Genomic DNA, 15,863 nt, shown 5'->3' with positions numbered 1-15,863 from the left:
TTTCTGCCAGAGGAAACATAGTGAGCCAGTCATTCTGCAAATATGATGAAAAAGCAACAGATGCATTCCTCTACAGTTGGGTTGCTGTGCACCATCTGTCTATTCATCTGCAGATGAAAGGCAAGAGACATAGGGGGTAATTCAGAGTTGATCGCAGCAGCACATTTGTTAGCAGTTGGGCAAAACAATGTGGCAGATATAACATTTGCAGAGAGAGCTTTGGGTGGGTTATTTCGTTTCTGTACAGGGTAAATACTGGCTGCTTTATTTTTACACTGCAATTTAAATTTTAGTTTGAACACACCACACCCAAATCTAACTCTCTCTGCACATGTTATATCTGCTCCCCCCTGCAGTGCTCATGGTTTTGTCCATCTGCTAACAAATTTGCTGCTACGATCAACTCAGAATTACCCCCATAGAACGTATAATTGTAGATAAATGCACAGAGATATTGAAAAGTAAATTGCCCTTTTCTGCCTGTGATCTCTTTTGAATCATTCAGAGAGAGGAGGGAGTTTGACAATAATTCAATTCCTAGCCTTCTTTGTGGCCCTCCTGGAACAGGAAAAGGATACCCTGTAAGACAATGGGGCTTCATGTAAAGGGTCTTACCGTGGATACAAATGTCATATCCCTGGTATAATTGATGATATCATGAGACGGTCTTACCTACAAGAATAGTCCTTGGGTTTGGATGATAGTTCTAAGATTTCCACAATGACCTTTCACAAAGGGCCAGGCATGTAAATTTGGCTTGTTGATGGCAAATGCCCTCCTTAAATTCCAAATTTTCAGCAGATTTCTAGCCAGCAGTACAGTAGCCTCTGAGAACTAGGAGCACCAGAGCCTACTGTGCATGCGAAACGTCAGGAAAATGGCCACAACGCAACTTCCCGATTCCAGGGACTTGTACAGTGCTCCTTATGACAACGTGGGACTCCGGGGAGGTAAGTTTTGAAATAGTGCAAGTTGTGCATTGTGGGTCCCCCATTATAGATAGACCACTGAGCCTCACACTCCCCTCTCCCCACACACACACAACCTGTGTCTCTCCATAGCCCCCCCCCCTTGACTCTCCAGTAAATTCAGCTGCCCCACAAGTGTCTCTCCATGGCTTCAGCTCCCCCCCATGCCTCTACATGGACTCACCCCCCCCCTGTACCTCTACATGGACTCAGCAAGTACCTCTACATGGACTCGACTCCCCTCATGTCTATCCATTGCCCTGCTGACACCCCCCCCCCCATCCTTTTTTTTTCCAGCAGCCACACTTACCTGCTGTGGATCTTCTGTTTCCGCTGCTCCTCTACACCCTGGCATTGTCTCCTCCTCTTTTCTTCAGTTGCAGCAGCGTGGTCGTCAGTGGTAAAAAAACAAAATCTTTATTGCACTAGGTTATAACCAGCCCCTTCATGCCTACTGATTCCTCCAGCAGAGCCCAGGGTATGGGGGTAATCTACTTTCAGGGCCAAGAACAAGTCATCACCTTGTACAACCTGTCACTGGGTCAATCAGGTGTGCGCTTTCTCAGCCTGTTGGGTCCAGACAAATTTAGTAATTATAATATGGAAAAGGTCCTCCAGTAGATCAATTTCCTGTAAAGGTTTGTGAATCCTGTGGATCTCTGTACAGGGTTGTTGCAGAATGGAGATGCCAATTACGGTTTACAAATGTAAATTTTTCTGCATTTCTATGTGTAACCTACTTGTCCTCCTGGTCCTTAGCGTACAGGGGACCACAGGAGCTTTATACACTAAGAACCACCCAAAACGACAATTTACTGTGTGGACTACACCAAGATGGCCACTGCTTAGCTAATAGAGAGCCATCAGCTCCGTCTAGAAATGACCCAAAGCTGGGTGATGTAATCAGGGATGGAGAGTGTGAAGAGTCAGACCTGATTTTAAACGGAGGAGTAGAGCCCATAAAAAAGGCAGGTTTGATGCCAAACGGCGTTCCTAAGATAGAGGAGAGGATGTGTGGCTGCTGGGGCACTACCACTGAGGAGCTGGGTGACATGGCAGTTAATCCCTGTTGTGGCTGGAAAGCAGGCTGTAGCAAGGATGAGGATGTGTTTTGGAGGTCTAGAGAGCAGCATGGTTATGTCGCTGACACCTTGGGAAAGCCGGGCCCATTTTCAAGTTCGTCCATGGACCGAGAGACAGACTCCGATTATGGGTTAATGTTGTAGAGGGTTTCTTCAAGTAAAAAAGGAGTTTCTATTGGAATGGCATCTATAACCAGATGGATCCTGGTGTGTACTTTAACACTAATCTTACTTAGCTAATCCTTAACCCCAACCCCCCCCCCTCCAGCAGCCTAAGCCTAACCGTCCGACTCCCCCCCCCCCCCCCGTCTCCCCCCCCCGGGCAGCATAACCCGAACCCTCCCCCTAGTTCTTAACCCTATCTCCAGTACTTACTGTCAGGATACTGACCATCAGGATTTCAACCGCCAGGATCCTATCCGCATTCCTGACTATTACCTATCTTGAGTTCTTTACAGATACAGTAAGTGACTTTACAATATTTGCATTTCTCCACTAAGAGTTATTACTTATTACAATTGCTATTGTGTTTACATAGTGCAGAAAAGACTATTATCCAGATAAATTGCACTGAGAGTACAAATACAACATGCTAAGTTCTGAAAAACATTGCTTTACAGAAATTAGCATTTACCATTCAACATTGTATGCACCCATGGTACTCACTGACAGATCGTGCTGTATTAGAGTAGAAATTAAAATTACAGAATGGGAATGGAGTGGGTTAGACCTTGGAGACTGGGGTCGGGCCTGTAGAAGGAATTAGATGATGGGGTTTGCCCTATAGGCATAGGGGGTGTGGGTTTAGTTTTATCTTAGGGCTTGTAGGGGCCTTGGTCAGCCTCTTGCGGGAAAGAACGGCTGGCTACCTGTTTTTGGTGCGGATATCAGTTGGAGTTTGATTGGTTCTTAGCTTTTAGGTGCGCTCACCTTTTGTTGACCGTTTATATCTGCTGGATAACATAACCTGGAGCAGCGTCATCACCCTTCCAGGTGGGTAGTCAAGGTAGGGTGTTGAATGTATACTTTTTTGGTTTTAGTTTGTTTTGGATTGTTTTGATTGAGTGGGGTTAGTGTTTGGTTTGGGCTGATTTTAGCCATTCTTACTGTGCCAACATACTTTAATTTTATATCTTACAGCTATTGAAGTGTATTGCTTATTAAAATAAATAGCTAACAATTTCTGCCAAAATCTAAATATCTGTGTCTTTATTTTAGTAAGGTTTGGGTTGATTATCAATAATGCATACAACTGCCTGGGGGCCCACCTCATCATCTAAGGATCAGGTTTCAGTCTGTGCTCTTGAATTACACATTATACATAAGTTACCCTATATTGCACAGTACTATGGTGGATTTTCTATAGTGCATTGGTTTGATTAATCTGGTACATTGCATGCGCTATCAATATTTACGATATATATTTATCAAGGGGCCCAGACCATGCCACACCTCTCGAGACTGACCAGACCCCTACATATAGGCCCCTACCAGTGCATTCCCCCAGTGGGCCCTTCATGCCCCAGTCCGACATTGATGGTGTGTATCGATTACTGTGGAGTTTCCTTTGATTATCGGTGCTATCTCTTTGCTCTTGTACTTTTGTCTACATTCTCTACTATTTTACCATCTATATATCATTCATTATCATTATTACCTGATTTCTATGCCTGCCACTAAACATAGAAACATAGAATTTGACGGCAGATAATAACCACTTGGCCCATCTAGTCTGCCCCCTTTTTTTTGCCATATTTTTTTATCTCAAACCTTATTTGATCCTTATTTCTTTGTAAGGATATTCTTATGTCTATCCCATGCATGTTTAAATTGTTCTACTGTCTCAGATTCTACCACCTCTGATGGGAGGCTATTCTACTTGTCCACTACCCTTTCTGTAAAGTAACTTTTCCTCAAATTTCCCCTGACACCCACCCCCCGCTCTTCAGTAACAGTGCATGTCCTCGTGTCCTATCGATTCTCTTCATTTGGAGAATGTTTCCCTCCTGGACTTTGTTAAAACCCTTGATATATTTGAAAGTTTCTATCATGTCCCCCCTTTACCTTCTCTGCTCCAAACTATACATATTGTTAGATATGAATATAAGACAGAATGTTCTTTTTATTTGTTGAATATAATATATTTAACTAGTCATCAAGAAATGATTATGCATATATACCTGGAGTACACCTGTTCCTTATAATGAATGGAAACATGCGATTGGAGGAGACTCTGTTTAAATAAGGGTGCCCTATACAGGTGGTTATCTTCTGAGGAAACCGTTAGAATAACACAACGGAGAAACGCGTTAAGAGTGCCATACTCTTGTGCTTTTAAATCCACTTGGGACTCTGATCTGAACCACACTATCGCAGGAGCTGGTTACTTGTGAAGTTCGGCAGACATCTATCTGTATACCTGCATTCCGGAGGTGAGAAGCATTGCGGTCCCAGCTGGTTTGAAGTCCGGCGGCACGTCTATCTAAACCCTCCCCCTCCCGTTGGACGTATACCTGGGAGAAAACGGGGAGTGCGAACAGTACGTGACCGTGGCTGGGAGCTCTCATCGCGGTCTGTTTCATCTGACCTCCGCGGACGGAGCTACACAGGAGAACTAAGCTGTCAGCGGCGGTATGCTACTGCTCTGAGTAGCTCACAAAGCAACGGGGAAAGTCTGTGCCCGGTCCGCAGAGAGGTGAGAAACAGTGCTTGTGACAAACTATACAAAATAATTCTGCTGAAATCGATGCAATACCTGGCTAAGCGAATTTATGTACATCACAAATAATCAGCATATGAGAAATTTACAGATGAATGGCCATTCAGAGCAAATCTAATCAATACTGAAGCCTGTATCCATTTTAAATACCACAGTTCAATCCTATGAGTGCTTCTCTCAGGTGTGGGACATAATTACAAAATATCTATCTGAGTAAACACAGAAAGGGATTTTGGAACCTGCGTTTGATATTTTGTAGCAGCTGTCATCAAAATCACAATTTATGGACTAAGTGGAATCAATACAGACGGTTGATTAATGATACATATGTTAGTAGTACAAATTATATATATTAAGTGGTTTAATCAGCATTTTAGTAATATATGCATGTATTAATATTGCAAACAAGGAAAGAACCTTTTTATGTTTCTAAATTGTAATAAAACCTTATAAAACTTTATGCGCTCTCTCCCTTATATATATATTAGTTTTATTTTATCTTTGGTAATATTTCAGAGTACCAAGTGGGAGCAGCTTGTAGTTTTATATAATCTAATGTTTTTTGACTAGTTTATATATTTGAAAGGTACTTCGCGCCCGAATTAATATAGACACACAGGAGCGATAAAAATTCTTTCGCGTCTGTGTGTCTATATATAATTTTAGTAAACATATTGAGATTTCTTAGTCTTTCTGGGTATGTTTTGTGATGTAGGCCATGTACCATTTTAGTTGCCCTTCTTTGTACAGTCTCTAATGTATTAATATCCTTTTGAAGATATGGCCTCCAGAATTGAGCACAGTATTCTAGATTAGGCCGTACCAATGACCTATACAGCGGCATTATTACTTCTTTCTTTCTGCTGCTGATTCCTCTCCTAATGCAGCCAAGCATCTGACTAGCCTTCCTCATTGCTTTGTTACATTGCTTACCTGCCTTTCAGTCACCTGAGATAGTGCCTCCTAGATCCCTTTCCTCCTCAGTAGTTTCCAGTATAGTGCCATTAATACTATATTTAGCCTTTGGATTTTTGAGACCCAAGTGCATGATTTAGCATTTTTTTGGCATTATGCTGTTATTGCCACACTCTTGACCATTCCTCTAGTCTACCTAGATCCTCAATCATTTGTTTTACCCCACCTGGTGTGTCTGCTCTGTTGCATACCATTGTGTCATCTGAAAAATGGCATACTTTCCCTTTAATGCCATTTACAATGTCACCAATAAAGATATTAAAAAGCACTGGTCCAAGTACAGATACCTGGGGTACTCAACTGGTAGCATTTCCCTCCAGTGAATGCACTTCATTTACCACAACTCTCTGTTTTCTATCCTGCAACCAAGATTTTATCCGTCAATAATCCTAGTATTCAATCTGAAACTTTCAAGTTTATTTAGCAGTCTGCGATGTGGAACAGTGTCAAAAGCCTTACTAAAGTCTAGATTAGCTATATCCACGGCTCCACCTTATCCATCACTTTAGTCACACAGTCAAAAAAGTCAATAAGATTTGTTTGACATGATCTCCCCCCAGTGAATCCATGCTGTTTGGGATCCTGTAAATTGCTGGATTTGAGAGTCTACAACTCTTTTAAGAGTGTTTCAATCAATTTCCCTACTACTGTTGTAAGACTCACTGGTCTGTAGTTGTTTGCCTCTTCCTTGCTTCCACTTTTGTGCAGTGGGACTACATTCGCTCTTTTCCAGTCCCCTGGAATTACTTCTGTAGCTAATGACTGGTTGAATAATTCTGTCAATGGTGCTACCAGCACCTCTTTAATTATTTTAGTATTCTTGGATGTATCCCACCTGGCCCCATAGATTTGTCCACTTTCAGCTTTGAGGGTTCTGTTAGGACCTTCTCCTCTGTAAATGTACTTGTTTCATTTTCCTGAATATCCCTGCAACTTAACTGTGGCCCCTCCCCCTCTCTTTCAGTAGTGAATACTGAGCAAAAATAATTAAGATGATCTACTATTACATTGTCTCCCTCAACAAGATTCCCAGTCTCTGTCTTTAGTTTTATTATTCCGCCTTTTGTTTTTCTCCTTTCGCTTATATACCTAAAAAAAGTTTTGTCTCCTTTACCCACTGACTGGGCCATTTTCTTCTCAGCTTGTGCCTTTGCACAACTGATTATTTACGTAGTCTCCTTCTAACAAGATATATCTCTTGTCTTCATTATTTTGTGACTGCTTATATTTCCTAAAAGCCAAAGAATCGCTTACACATTTTCCCATCCCTACAAAATCAGCCTTCCTAAAATCCTACACCTGTGTTTTTGTATGGTATGAGTCAGTCTCTGTCTTTAGGCTGATCCATACTGCTTGATAATCACTGGATCCCAGGTTTTCATCCACTTTTACATCCGATATTCAGTCTCCATTTGTAAATATTCGGTCTAATATAGCATCTTTCCGAGTAGGCTCCCTCACCAATTGGTGAAGGATTGCTCCCTGAAGGGAATTTAAAATGTCCCTACTTCTAGTGGAACTAGCAACAGACCCCTCCCAGTTTACATCAGGAAGATTATAGTCCTCCGTGATTATTACCTCTCCTTTTAATGCCATTTTAGTTATGTCCTGCAAGTTTAGTTATGTCACTGATGTTATTTTGCGAAGATTCATGTAAAAAGTTCAGATTTTGTACTCTTTATTGATATTTGTCATTTTATAGTGGTTTCTGCTATTAATAAACATCAGTCTTTGTTGATATTTTCATGTTTTACCATCTGTCTAGTCTCTTACAGTATGTCTTATTTATTATTGAATTATCATACCTCGATTTCTGTTGTTGTCTTTATGCAATCTCAAGTACAGTACTTTTGTGTTGTTAAGACTCTATGGGGCCTATTTATTACCACCCGCATCTAGGATGCGGATGACAGGTGATAAAATCGCCCAAACTCGCACTGCGATAATTGATTACATCGCAGGGATGCATCAACTATCGAATGCAGGGGCAGATCTTGCGGTCCAGCTCTGCCCCTGCGATGACACGCCGCAGTATCATCGGGATATTTTTAGTATAAAATACCCCGATGTCCTGCTGCGCATGCGCCGCCCCACCGACATTGCCGCTACCGCCGCCACACTGTTGAACCCCCCGCCCCCATGTTGCGACTGCCCCTGTGAGCCACGGACCTTGCCCAGCAGGTCAGTATACTTACCAGTCCATGGAGGCGGTTCGCACTGCTCCTGCTGGGCTGCCGGGCGCCGAATCCTTTGTGCTGCTCCAAATGCCTTTTAATACATTCAGGTGATACTAAAATAATGTGAAAAGAGTGTGAAAACACCCTTTTTCACATTATTTTAGTAAAAATAATGTTAATAAATAGACCTCTATATTTCTATGATTTTTGCCGCTTATATTTGTTCTCTCATTGATTGTCAGAAAGTTGCCACCATTCTTCCTATACTTAAGATAAATAAATATTGTATACTGTTATGCTTTTGGCAACAAATATTGTGTGGTTTATAATGGATGAGTATAGAAGGTCAGTGGTGTTGGGGCAGATGTTTCCCAAATTGATCTCTGGTGGACGGAAGACCCGTTCATTACCCCTGCAGCTTGTCCAAGATTCAGGTGGAGGCATTTCCACCTCCATAAATGAATCAGAGAAATGGTAAGAAGAGCAGCAAGGACACCACTTCTACACAGACCTAGTACCCATAGGCGTGTATGGGGGGGGGTGTTACATATGTAAACAGTTTAGTACCTTCACCAAATTGACTTAATTGACTTAATGCTCTTGAAGGACTGGTTCGACAGTTATGAATATATCTGATGGAAACCAATGATTAAAATCCACATTGAATCATCTGAGAAGCCATGACTTATCATAGTAATTCAATCTTTGTATCGATCCTTCATCATGAGTCAGAAAAGGACAAATGAGCGGAATCTGCTTTGGATTAGATGTGAGGAGCTTACAGTGACTTGAACAACAGCTTTAACAATAGTTTTGATACTGACATGAGATAATAGTGGACCACTGATGTCCCTAGTTTGTTTGTGGCCCTCAGAGATGCATTCAATAAGAGGCACTTTAGCATCAGGGGTACGTAAACAAAGAAATGCTGATAGTTTAGGTTGGATATTAGTTTCATAGTCAAGTAGCAGTGGAACTGCTAGTGACAGGGCTGGAAATACTTGGTCCCTGAATCGGGGAGTGTCCTAGCTGCAAATCGTTTATTTCCTGAATCAGAGATGCAATCTCCTGTGCTAATGCTCCCTGGAAAATGCAACACCCTCTACTGTCTATATTACATGGCTAGGAGAAGTTCAGTGAGCTGTGGAAAGGACTTAGAACAGTGGTCGGGGAACAGGGGTAAATGAACCCAAATGGGGTAAAAATGAAATTCCTGGGGGTAATGAATGGTCGCGTTGCCAAGACAAAGCCCTGTCCAGCACTGGCTGGCTCGCAAGGTGACGTGCTGACGTCACACCACGCTCCCTCATGCCCGCCCATCCTGTGCTGTCCTATCCTCCCGCCCTCGGCTTGCCAACCCACACACAGAACAGTGGGAAATTCCCACTGACATTACTGAGGTGAGGATGTAACCATCTGTCTCCTAAAAGTCGTGTTTCCCCCCTTCCCCCCTCATCCATCTTTCTTACATTCATTTTGGTGTTTTGGGGAGAAATTGTTAATTAACCCATTCATTGCCAAAAATATTTATATTTTAAAAAAATTATTTTGTGTGTGTGTGTATATATGTATATATGTGTGTGTGTGTATATATATATATATATACAGGTTGAGTATCCCATATCCAAATATTCCGAAATACGGAATATTCCGAAATACGGACTTTTTTGAGTGAGAGTGAGATAGTGAAACCTTTGTTTTTTGATGGCTCAATGTACACAAACTTTGTTTAATACACAGTTATTAAAAATACAGGTTGAGTATCCCATATCCAAAATGCTTGGGACCAGAGGTATTTTGGATATCGGATTTTTCCGTATTTTGGAATAATTGCATGCTATAATGAGATATCATGGTGTTGGGACCTAAGTCTAAGCACAGAATACATTTACGTTACATATACACCTTATACACACAGCCTGAAGATAATTTTAGCCAATATTTTTTATAAGTTTGTGCATTAAACAAAGTGTGTCTACATTCACACAATTCATTTACGTTTCAGATACACCTTATACACACAGCCTGAAGGTCATTTAATACAATATTTTTAATAACTTTGTGTATTAAACAAAGTTTGTATACATTGAGCCATCAAAAAACAAAGGTTTCACTATCTCACTCTCACTCAAAAAAGTCCGTATTTCGGAATATTCCGTATTTCGGAATATTTGGATATGGGATACTCAACCTGTATTGTATTAAATGACCTTCAGGCTGTGTGTTTAAGGTGTACATGAAATATAAATGAATTGTGTGAATGTAGACACACTTTGTTTAATGCACAAAGTTATAAAAAATATTGGCTAAAATGACCTTCAGGCTGTGTGTATAAGGTGTATATGTAACATAAATGCATTCTGTGCTTAGATTTAGGTCCCATCACCATGATATCTCATTATGGTATGCAATTATTCCAAACTATGGAAAAATCCCATATCCAAAATACCTCTGGTCCCAAGCATTTTGGATAAGGGATACTCAACCTGTATATATATATATATATATATATATATATATATATATATATATACACACACACACAGTATCTCAGAAACGCCATATAAACAGTAATAACCAGTATATATGCACAATAATATATTATTTCCTCCCTTTCAAATCAAGGGGGTAAAGTCGACGTATCTAAATATATTTTGGTGTAAAAGGTAAAAAAGTACCCTAGACTTAGAAGGAGAAGCACTTCCATTGCACCTCTGCAACAAAGGGAAGCCTGTGTGCAGAAGAGGATGGCAAAAGTGCCAAGGGTGCCCTTTGTAATTGGTCCTCCAGGTACCTGCCTAGGTTCACCTAATGTTACTGCTCGCCCCAGTATTGCACATATCACCATTCTATCTACAGTGCATCCGGAAAGTATTCACAGTGCTTCACTTTTTCCACATTTTGTTGTGTTACTGCCTTATTCCAAAATGGAATAAATTAATTTTTCCCCCTCAAAATTCTACATATAATACCCCATAATGATAACGTTAAAAAAAATGTTTTAAGATTTTTGCAAATTTATGCAGAATAAAAAACTAAGACATCACATGTACATAAGTATTCACAGCCTTTGCCATGAAGCTCAAAATTGAGCTCAGGTGCATCCTGTTTCCACTGATCATCCTTGAGATGTTCCTACAGCTTAATTGGACTCCACCTCTGGTAAATTCAGTTGATTGGACATAATTTGGAAAGGCACACACCTGTCTATATAAGGTCCCACACTTGACAGTGCATGTCTGAGCACAAACCAAGCATGAAGTTGTCTGTAGACCTCCAAGACAGGATTGTCTTGAGGCACAAATCTGAGGAAGGGTACAGAATAATATCTGCTGCTTTGAAGGTCCCAATGAGCACAGTGGCCTCCATCATCCATAAATGGAAGAAGTTCGGAACCACCAGGACCAGGGGCGGAACTCTGGGAGGCAGTGGAGTCGGCTGCCGCCGGGCTCCTGACCTCAAGGGGGCACATCTCCTCCACTGTCTCCCGCTGCCTGACCCTGAAGATCGTTCACTGCGAGGAGCTTTCGTGTCAGTGACACGGAAGCTGCCTCCTAGTATATACAGAGAGCTGGCTGTGGCTACAGCTAGAGGGGGAGCTCCAGAACGCAGCTCCTGCCAGGCCCTTCCAGATGAGCTGGCCAAGTGATGCTCTCTGTTCTTCCATTGGGCTGATAGCAGCAGGTACTGGCAGCACTTGCCTCAAGCTGCACTGTGGGGGTGTGTGTAGTTGGAAAGGGGAGGGGTGCTGGGGGGTCTTTAATAAATGTTGGCAGCACTGTGTTTTATGTGTGCATGTTTAAGTGAGGTGTGTGTGTGTGTGTGTGTGTGTGTAGGAAGCATGTGTTTGTTTTTGTTTGTGTGTGTTTTTAAGTGAAAGAGGTTGTGTGCGTGTAAGGGAGACGTGTATGTGTGACAGAGGCATATGTGTGTGTGTGTAAGTGAAAGAGGCATGTTTGTGTGTTTAAGTGAAGGACGTGTGTGTGTGTTTAAATGAAGGAGGTGTGTGTGTGTGCGAGTTTAAGTGAAGGAAGCATGTGTAAGTGAGGTGTGTGTGTGTAAGTGAGAGGTGTGTGTGCGTAAGTGAGGATTGTGTGTGTTTAAGCGAAGGAGGTGTGTGTGTTTAAGCGAAGGAGGCATGTGTGTGTTTAAGCTAAGGAGGCGTGTGTAAGTAAGAGGCGTGAGTGTAAGTGAGAGGTGTGTGTGTGTTTAAGTGAAAGTGGCGTTTGTGTGTGTGTGTAAGAGGCGTTTGTGTGTTTTTTATATATATACTGTATATCGGCACACCACTGCGCCAAAGCATTGTGGCACGCTGGTGGGTGAGGGAGCACTGTAGGTGTGCTATAAAGGTATGCTGGTGTCTATTTTATTGTGATGACTGACTTGGAGTGCCGTCCACTTTGTATGTGTATCTATATTACTATTTGGAAAGGCACCTGAGCACGCTACTACTGTTCAACATGAGTGCCGGATAGCTATATATGATGGGTGTGTGTGTATACAGTATGTAGGGGGGCACCAACATTTATCATGCCTTCGGGCGACTGGGGCGAACTTACGCCACTGACCAGGACTCTTCCTAGAGCTGGCCAGCCATCTAAACTGAGTGATTGGGGAAGAAGGGCCCTAGCCAGGGAGGTGACCAAGAACCTGATGGTCTCTCTGCCAGAGAGAGGAGAACCTTCCAGAAGGACAACCATCTCTGCCTGTATGGTAGAGTGGCCAGACGGAACCCACTCCTTAGTAAAAAGCACATGGCAGCCTGCCTGGAGTTTGCCAAAATGCACCTGAAGGACTCTCACACCATGAGAAACTAAATTCTCTGGTCTGGTGAAACAAAGATTGAACTCTTTGGCGTGAATGCCAGGCGTCATGTTTGGAGGAAACCAGGCACCGCTCATCACCAGGCCAAGACCATCCCTACAGTGAATCATGGTGGTGGCAGCATCATGCTGTGGGGATGTTTTTCAGCGGAAGGAACTGGGAGACTAATCAGGATAGAGGGAAAGATGAATGCAGCAATGTACAGAAACATTGTGGATGAAAACCTGCTCCAGAGCGCTGTTGACCTCAGACTGGAGCGACGGTTCATCTTTCAGCAGGACAACGACCCTAAGCACACAGCCAATATATCAAAGGAGTGGCTTCAGGACAACTCTGTGAATGTAGTGGCCCAACCAGAGCCCACACTTGAATCCGATTGAACATCTCTGGAGAGATCTTAAAATGGCTGTACATCGACGCTTACCATCCAACCTGATGGAGCTTGAGAGGTGCTGCAAAGAAGAATGGGCGAAACTGCCCAAAGATAGGTGTGCCAAGCTTGTGGCATCATATTCAAAAAGACTTAAGGCTGTAGTTGCTGCCAAAGGTGCATCAACAAAGTATTGAGCAAAGGCTGTGAATACTTATGTACATGAGATTTCTTAGTTTTTTTATTGTTTGCAAAAATCTAAAAAAAACTACTTTTTTCACGTTGTCATTATGGGGTATTGTGTTGTAGAATTTTGAGGGGAAAAAATAATTTATTACATTTTGGAATAAGGCTGTAACATAACAAAATGTTGAAAAAGTGAAACGCTGTGAATACTTTCCGGATGCATTGTATCTATCTATTGAATCCCAGTATTTTACCCATGAAGGGGTGGGAACTAATAATGGCAAATCATCCAGCCCCGCTCCCATCACCTGCTACTTGCACCTCCAGGCTTCTCCCAGAGAAAAGATAATAAAAGTATGCAAGTGTTTTTCACACTCATCTTTCATTTCTAATTTCTATGAGTTATTAAATCAGTGGGAATATTTACGACACAGTGGAGCTGTGCAGAGTTGTATAAAGTTGGGCAATGAGTTTTCAGAAGCACTTTGTAGCTGTTCATATATTCAGAATACAGAGGTGAGCACAATGCTTTTCTGGGCCGGTAGCCCAGTGTGAGCACAAAGATGCTGAAATTGAACACAGAGATGTATTTGGCATGCACTGTCTATTGTCTCTTACTTAGCAGTCTCCATGTGTAGTACGCATCATACATTAATGTAAAGAGTATAGCAACATTATGTAATGTATTAATAGCAAGAACAATGTAACAGAACAAATGACAGCAGCCCCAGTATTAAATGGTTGTAAGCAAGGACTACTACAGCATCAAACCATGTGGGAGACCATCCTGCTCAGCTCTCTGTAACGTTATGTCTCTGAATTCTCAGGCTGGAATTCTATTTGCATTGATTGTTCCTGTTTTAACTTGTATTCTACATTTTTCTTCAGACAGTGTTGAAGATGAATTGGAAATGGCCACAGTGCGGCATCGCCCTGAGGCTCTCGAGCTGCTTGAAACACAAACGAAGTTCACAAAGAAGGAGCTACAGATTCTCTATAGAGGATTCAAGAACGTGAGCTTTATAATATTACTGCATTCTAATGATTGAGCTCTATATTTATACAAGGTTGTGTCACTAAAACCTGGAACTACATGACATAAATCATTGCTGATAGGGTACAGCATTGTACTGTGCAGAACATGGTTTCAGGAGGGTACAGCATTGTACTGTGCAGAACATGGTTTCAGGAGGGTACAGCATTGTACAGTGCAGAACATGATTTCAGGAGGGTACAGCATTGTACCATACTTACCTACATTTTATTTCTCCTCTCCGGGAGAAGCCCGGAGAGGAGACGCTGCAGGTGTCATCGGGGGGCGGGGCCGGACTGTGACATCACTAAGCAATTTGCGTCATTTTAACCCCTTCTCCACCCGACGGACCCGCAAATGTGGGAGGTTATCTCTCCATCCTGCTCGCATCACTAGGGTGCGAGCAGGATGCGGGAGACCTGCCCACTCTTTCGGGGGTGCGGGGGGCTACCCCAAAAAACGGGAGCCTCCCGCAGCTTCTGGGAGAGTAGGTAAGTATGCATTGTACTGTGCAGAACATGATTTCAGGAGGGTACAGTATTGTACTGTGCAGAACATGATTTCAGGAGGGTACAGCATTGTACTGTGCAGAACATGATTTCAGGAGGGTACAGCATTGTACTGTGCAGAACATGATTTCAGGAGGGTACAGCATTGTACTGTGCAGAACATGATTTCAGGAGGGTACAGCATTGTACAGTGCAGAACATGATTTCAGGAGGGTACAGCATTGTACTGTGCAGAACATGATTTCAGGAGGGTACAGCATTGTACTGTGCAGAACATGATTTCAGGAAGGTACAGCAATGTACTGTGCACAAAATGATTTCAGGAAGGTACAGCAATGTACTGTGCACAACATGATTTCAGGAGCCGCTAAAACCACAGTACTAACATTTTTATTGATATATCCTGTGGGGTTCGTTATGATTTCCCGATGGACGGGATGCCGGAGGTCAGAATACCAACAGCGGCATCCAGACCATCAGAATCCCGACAGCCCCCTGTAAAGTACCCTAACCCTCCCCTGCCCAATACCCTAACGCTCCTCAGTGGTGCCTAACCCTAACCTTCCCTTCTAAGTGCCTAACCCTAACCCTCCCTTGTGGGTACCTAAACCTAACCCTTCCTCCCCGGTAGCTAACCCTAACCTTCCCAGCCCTGCACTCTAAGCCTAACCCCCCTTCTCATGCCTTAACCTAACCCCCCACCCCTCCCATGGCAGGACACCAGCGCGTCCCGCTAGAAGGGCATTCGGGATTCCGGTTGTCTGTATTTTGACGCCAGTATCCAGAGTGGCATCGGTATGTAGACATCAGGCTTCTGGAGTCCTTCGGGATTCCGGCGACGGCATATCAACCACCAGGATCCCGTCCTTCGGGAACGTAACTGCATCCCATCCTGTGTGTCTTTATGTATATATATATATATATATATATATTTATTTGCACATTTACAGAGCTTGATAAATATGGGGAATGCAGTCAGTGCTCAGAAAATGACAGTGCTTAGAGTTTTGGCTGCGTTTT

At 42.6% G+C, this 15,863-nt stretch overlaps 1 protein-coding gene across 2 annotated transcripts in view; it reads left to right on the top strand.

The window, feature by feature from the left end:
* Positions 1-15,863, top strand: part of KCNIP4 (potassium voltage-gated channel interacting protein 4) — a 1,130,783-nt gene that overhangs the window by 859,700 nt on the left and 255,220 nt on the right. For both annotated transcript variants that reach the window (XM_063921664.1, XM_063921654.1), the window contains exon 2: positions 14,190-14,314. In XM_063921664.1, coding sequence (XP_063777734.1) covers positions 14,190-14,314 — 125 coding nt within the window. The remainder of the gene's footprint in view (positions 1-14,189; positions 14,315-15,863) is intronic.

The sequence above is a fragment of the Pseudophryne corroboree genome, chromosome 1 (genome assembly GCF_028390025.1).
Source record: "Pseudophryne corroboree isolate aPseCor3 chromosome 1, aPseCor3.hap2, whole genome shotgun sequence".
NCBI lineage: Eukaryota > Metazoa > Chordata > Amphibia > Anura > Myobatrachidae > Pseudophryne > Pseudophryne corroboree.
The sequence above is the reverse complement of the archived record's forward strand: the minus strand, read 5'-3'. Positions and strand labels throughout refer to the sequence as shown.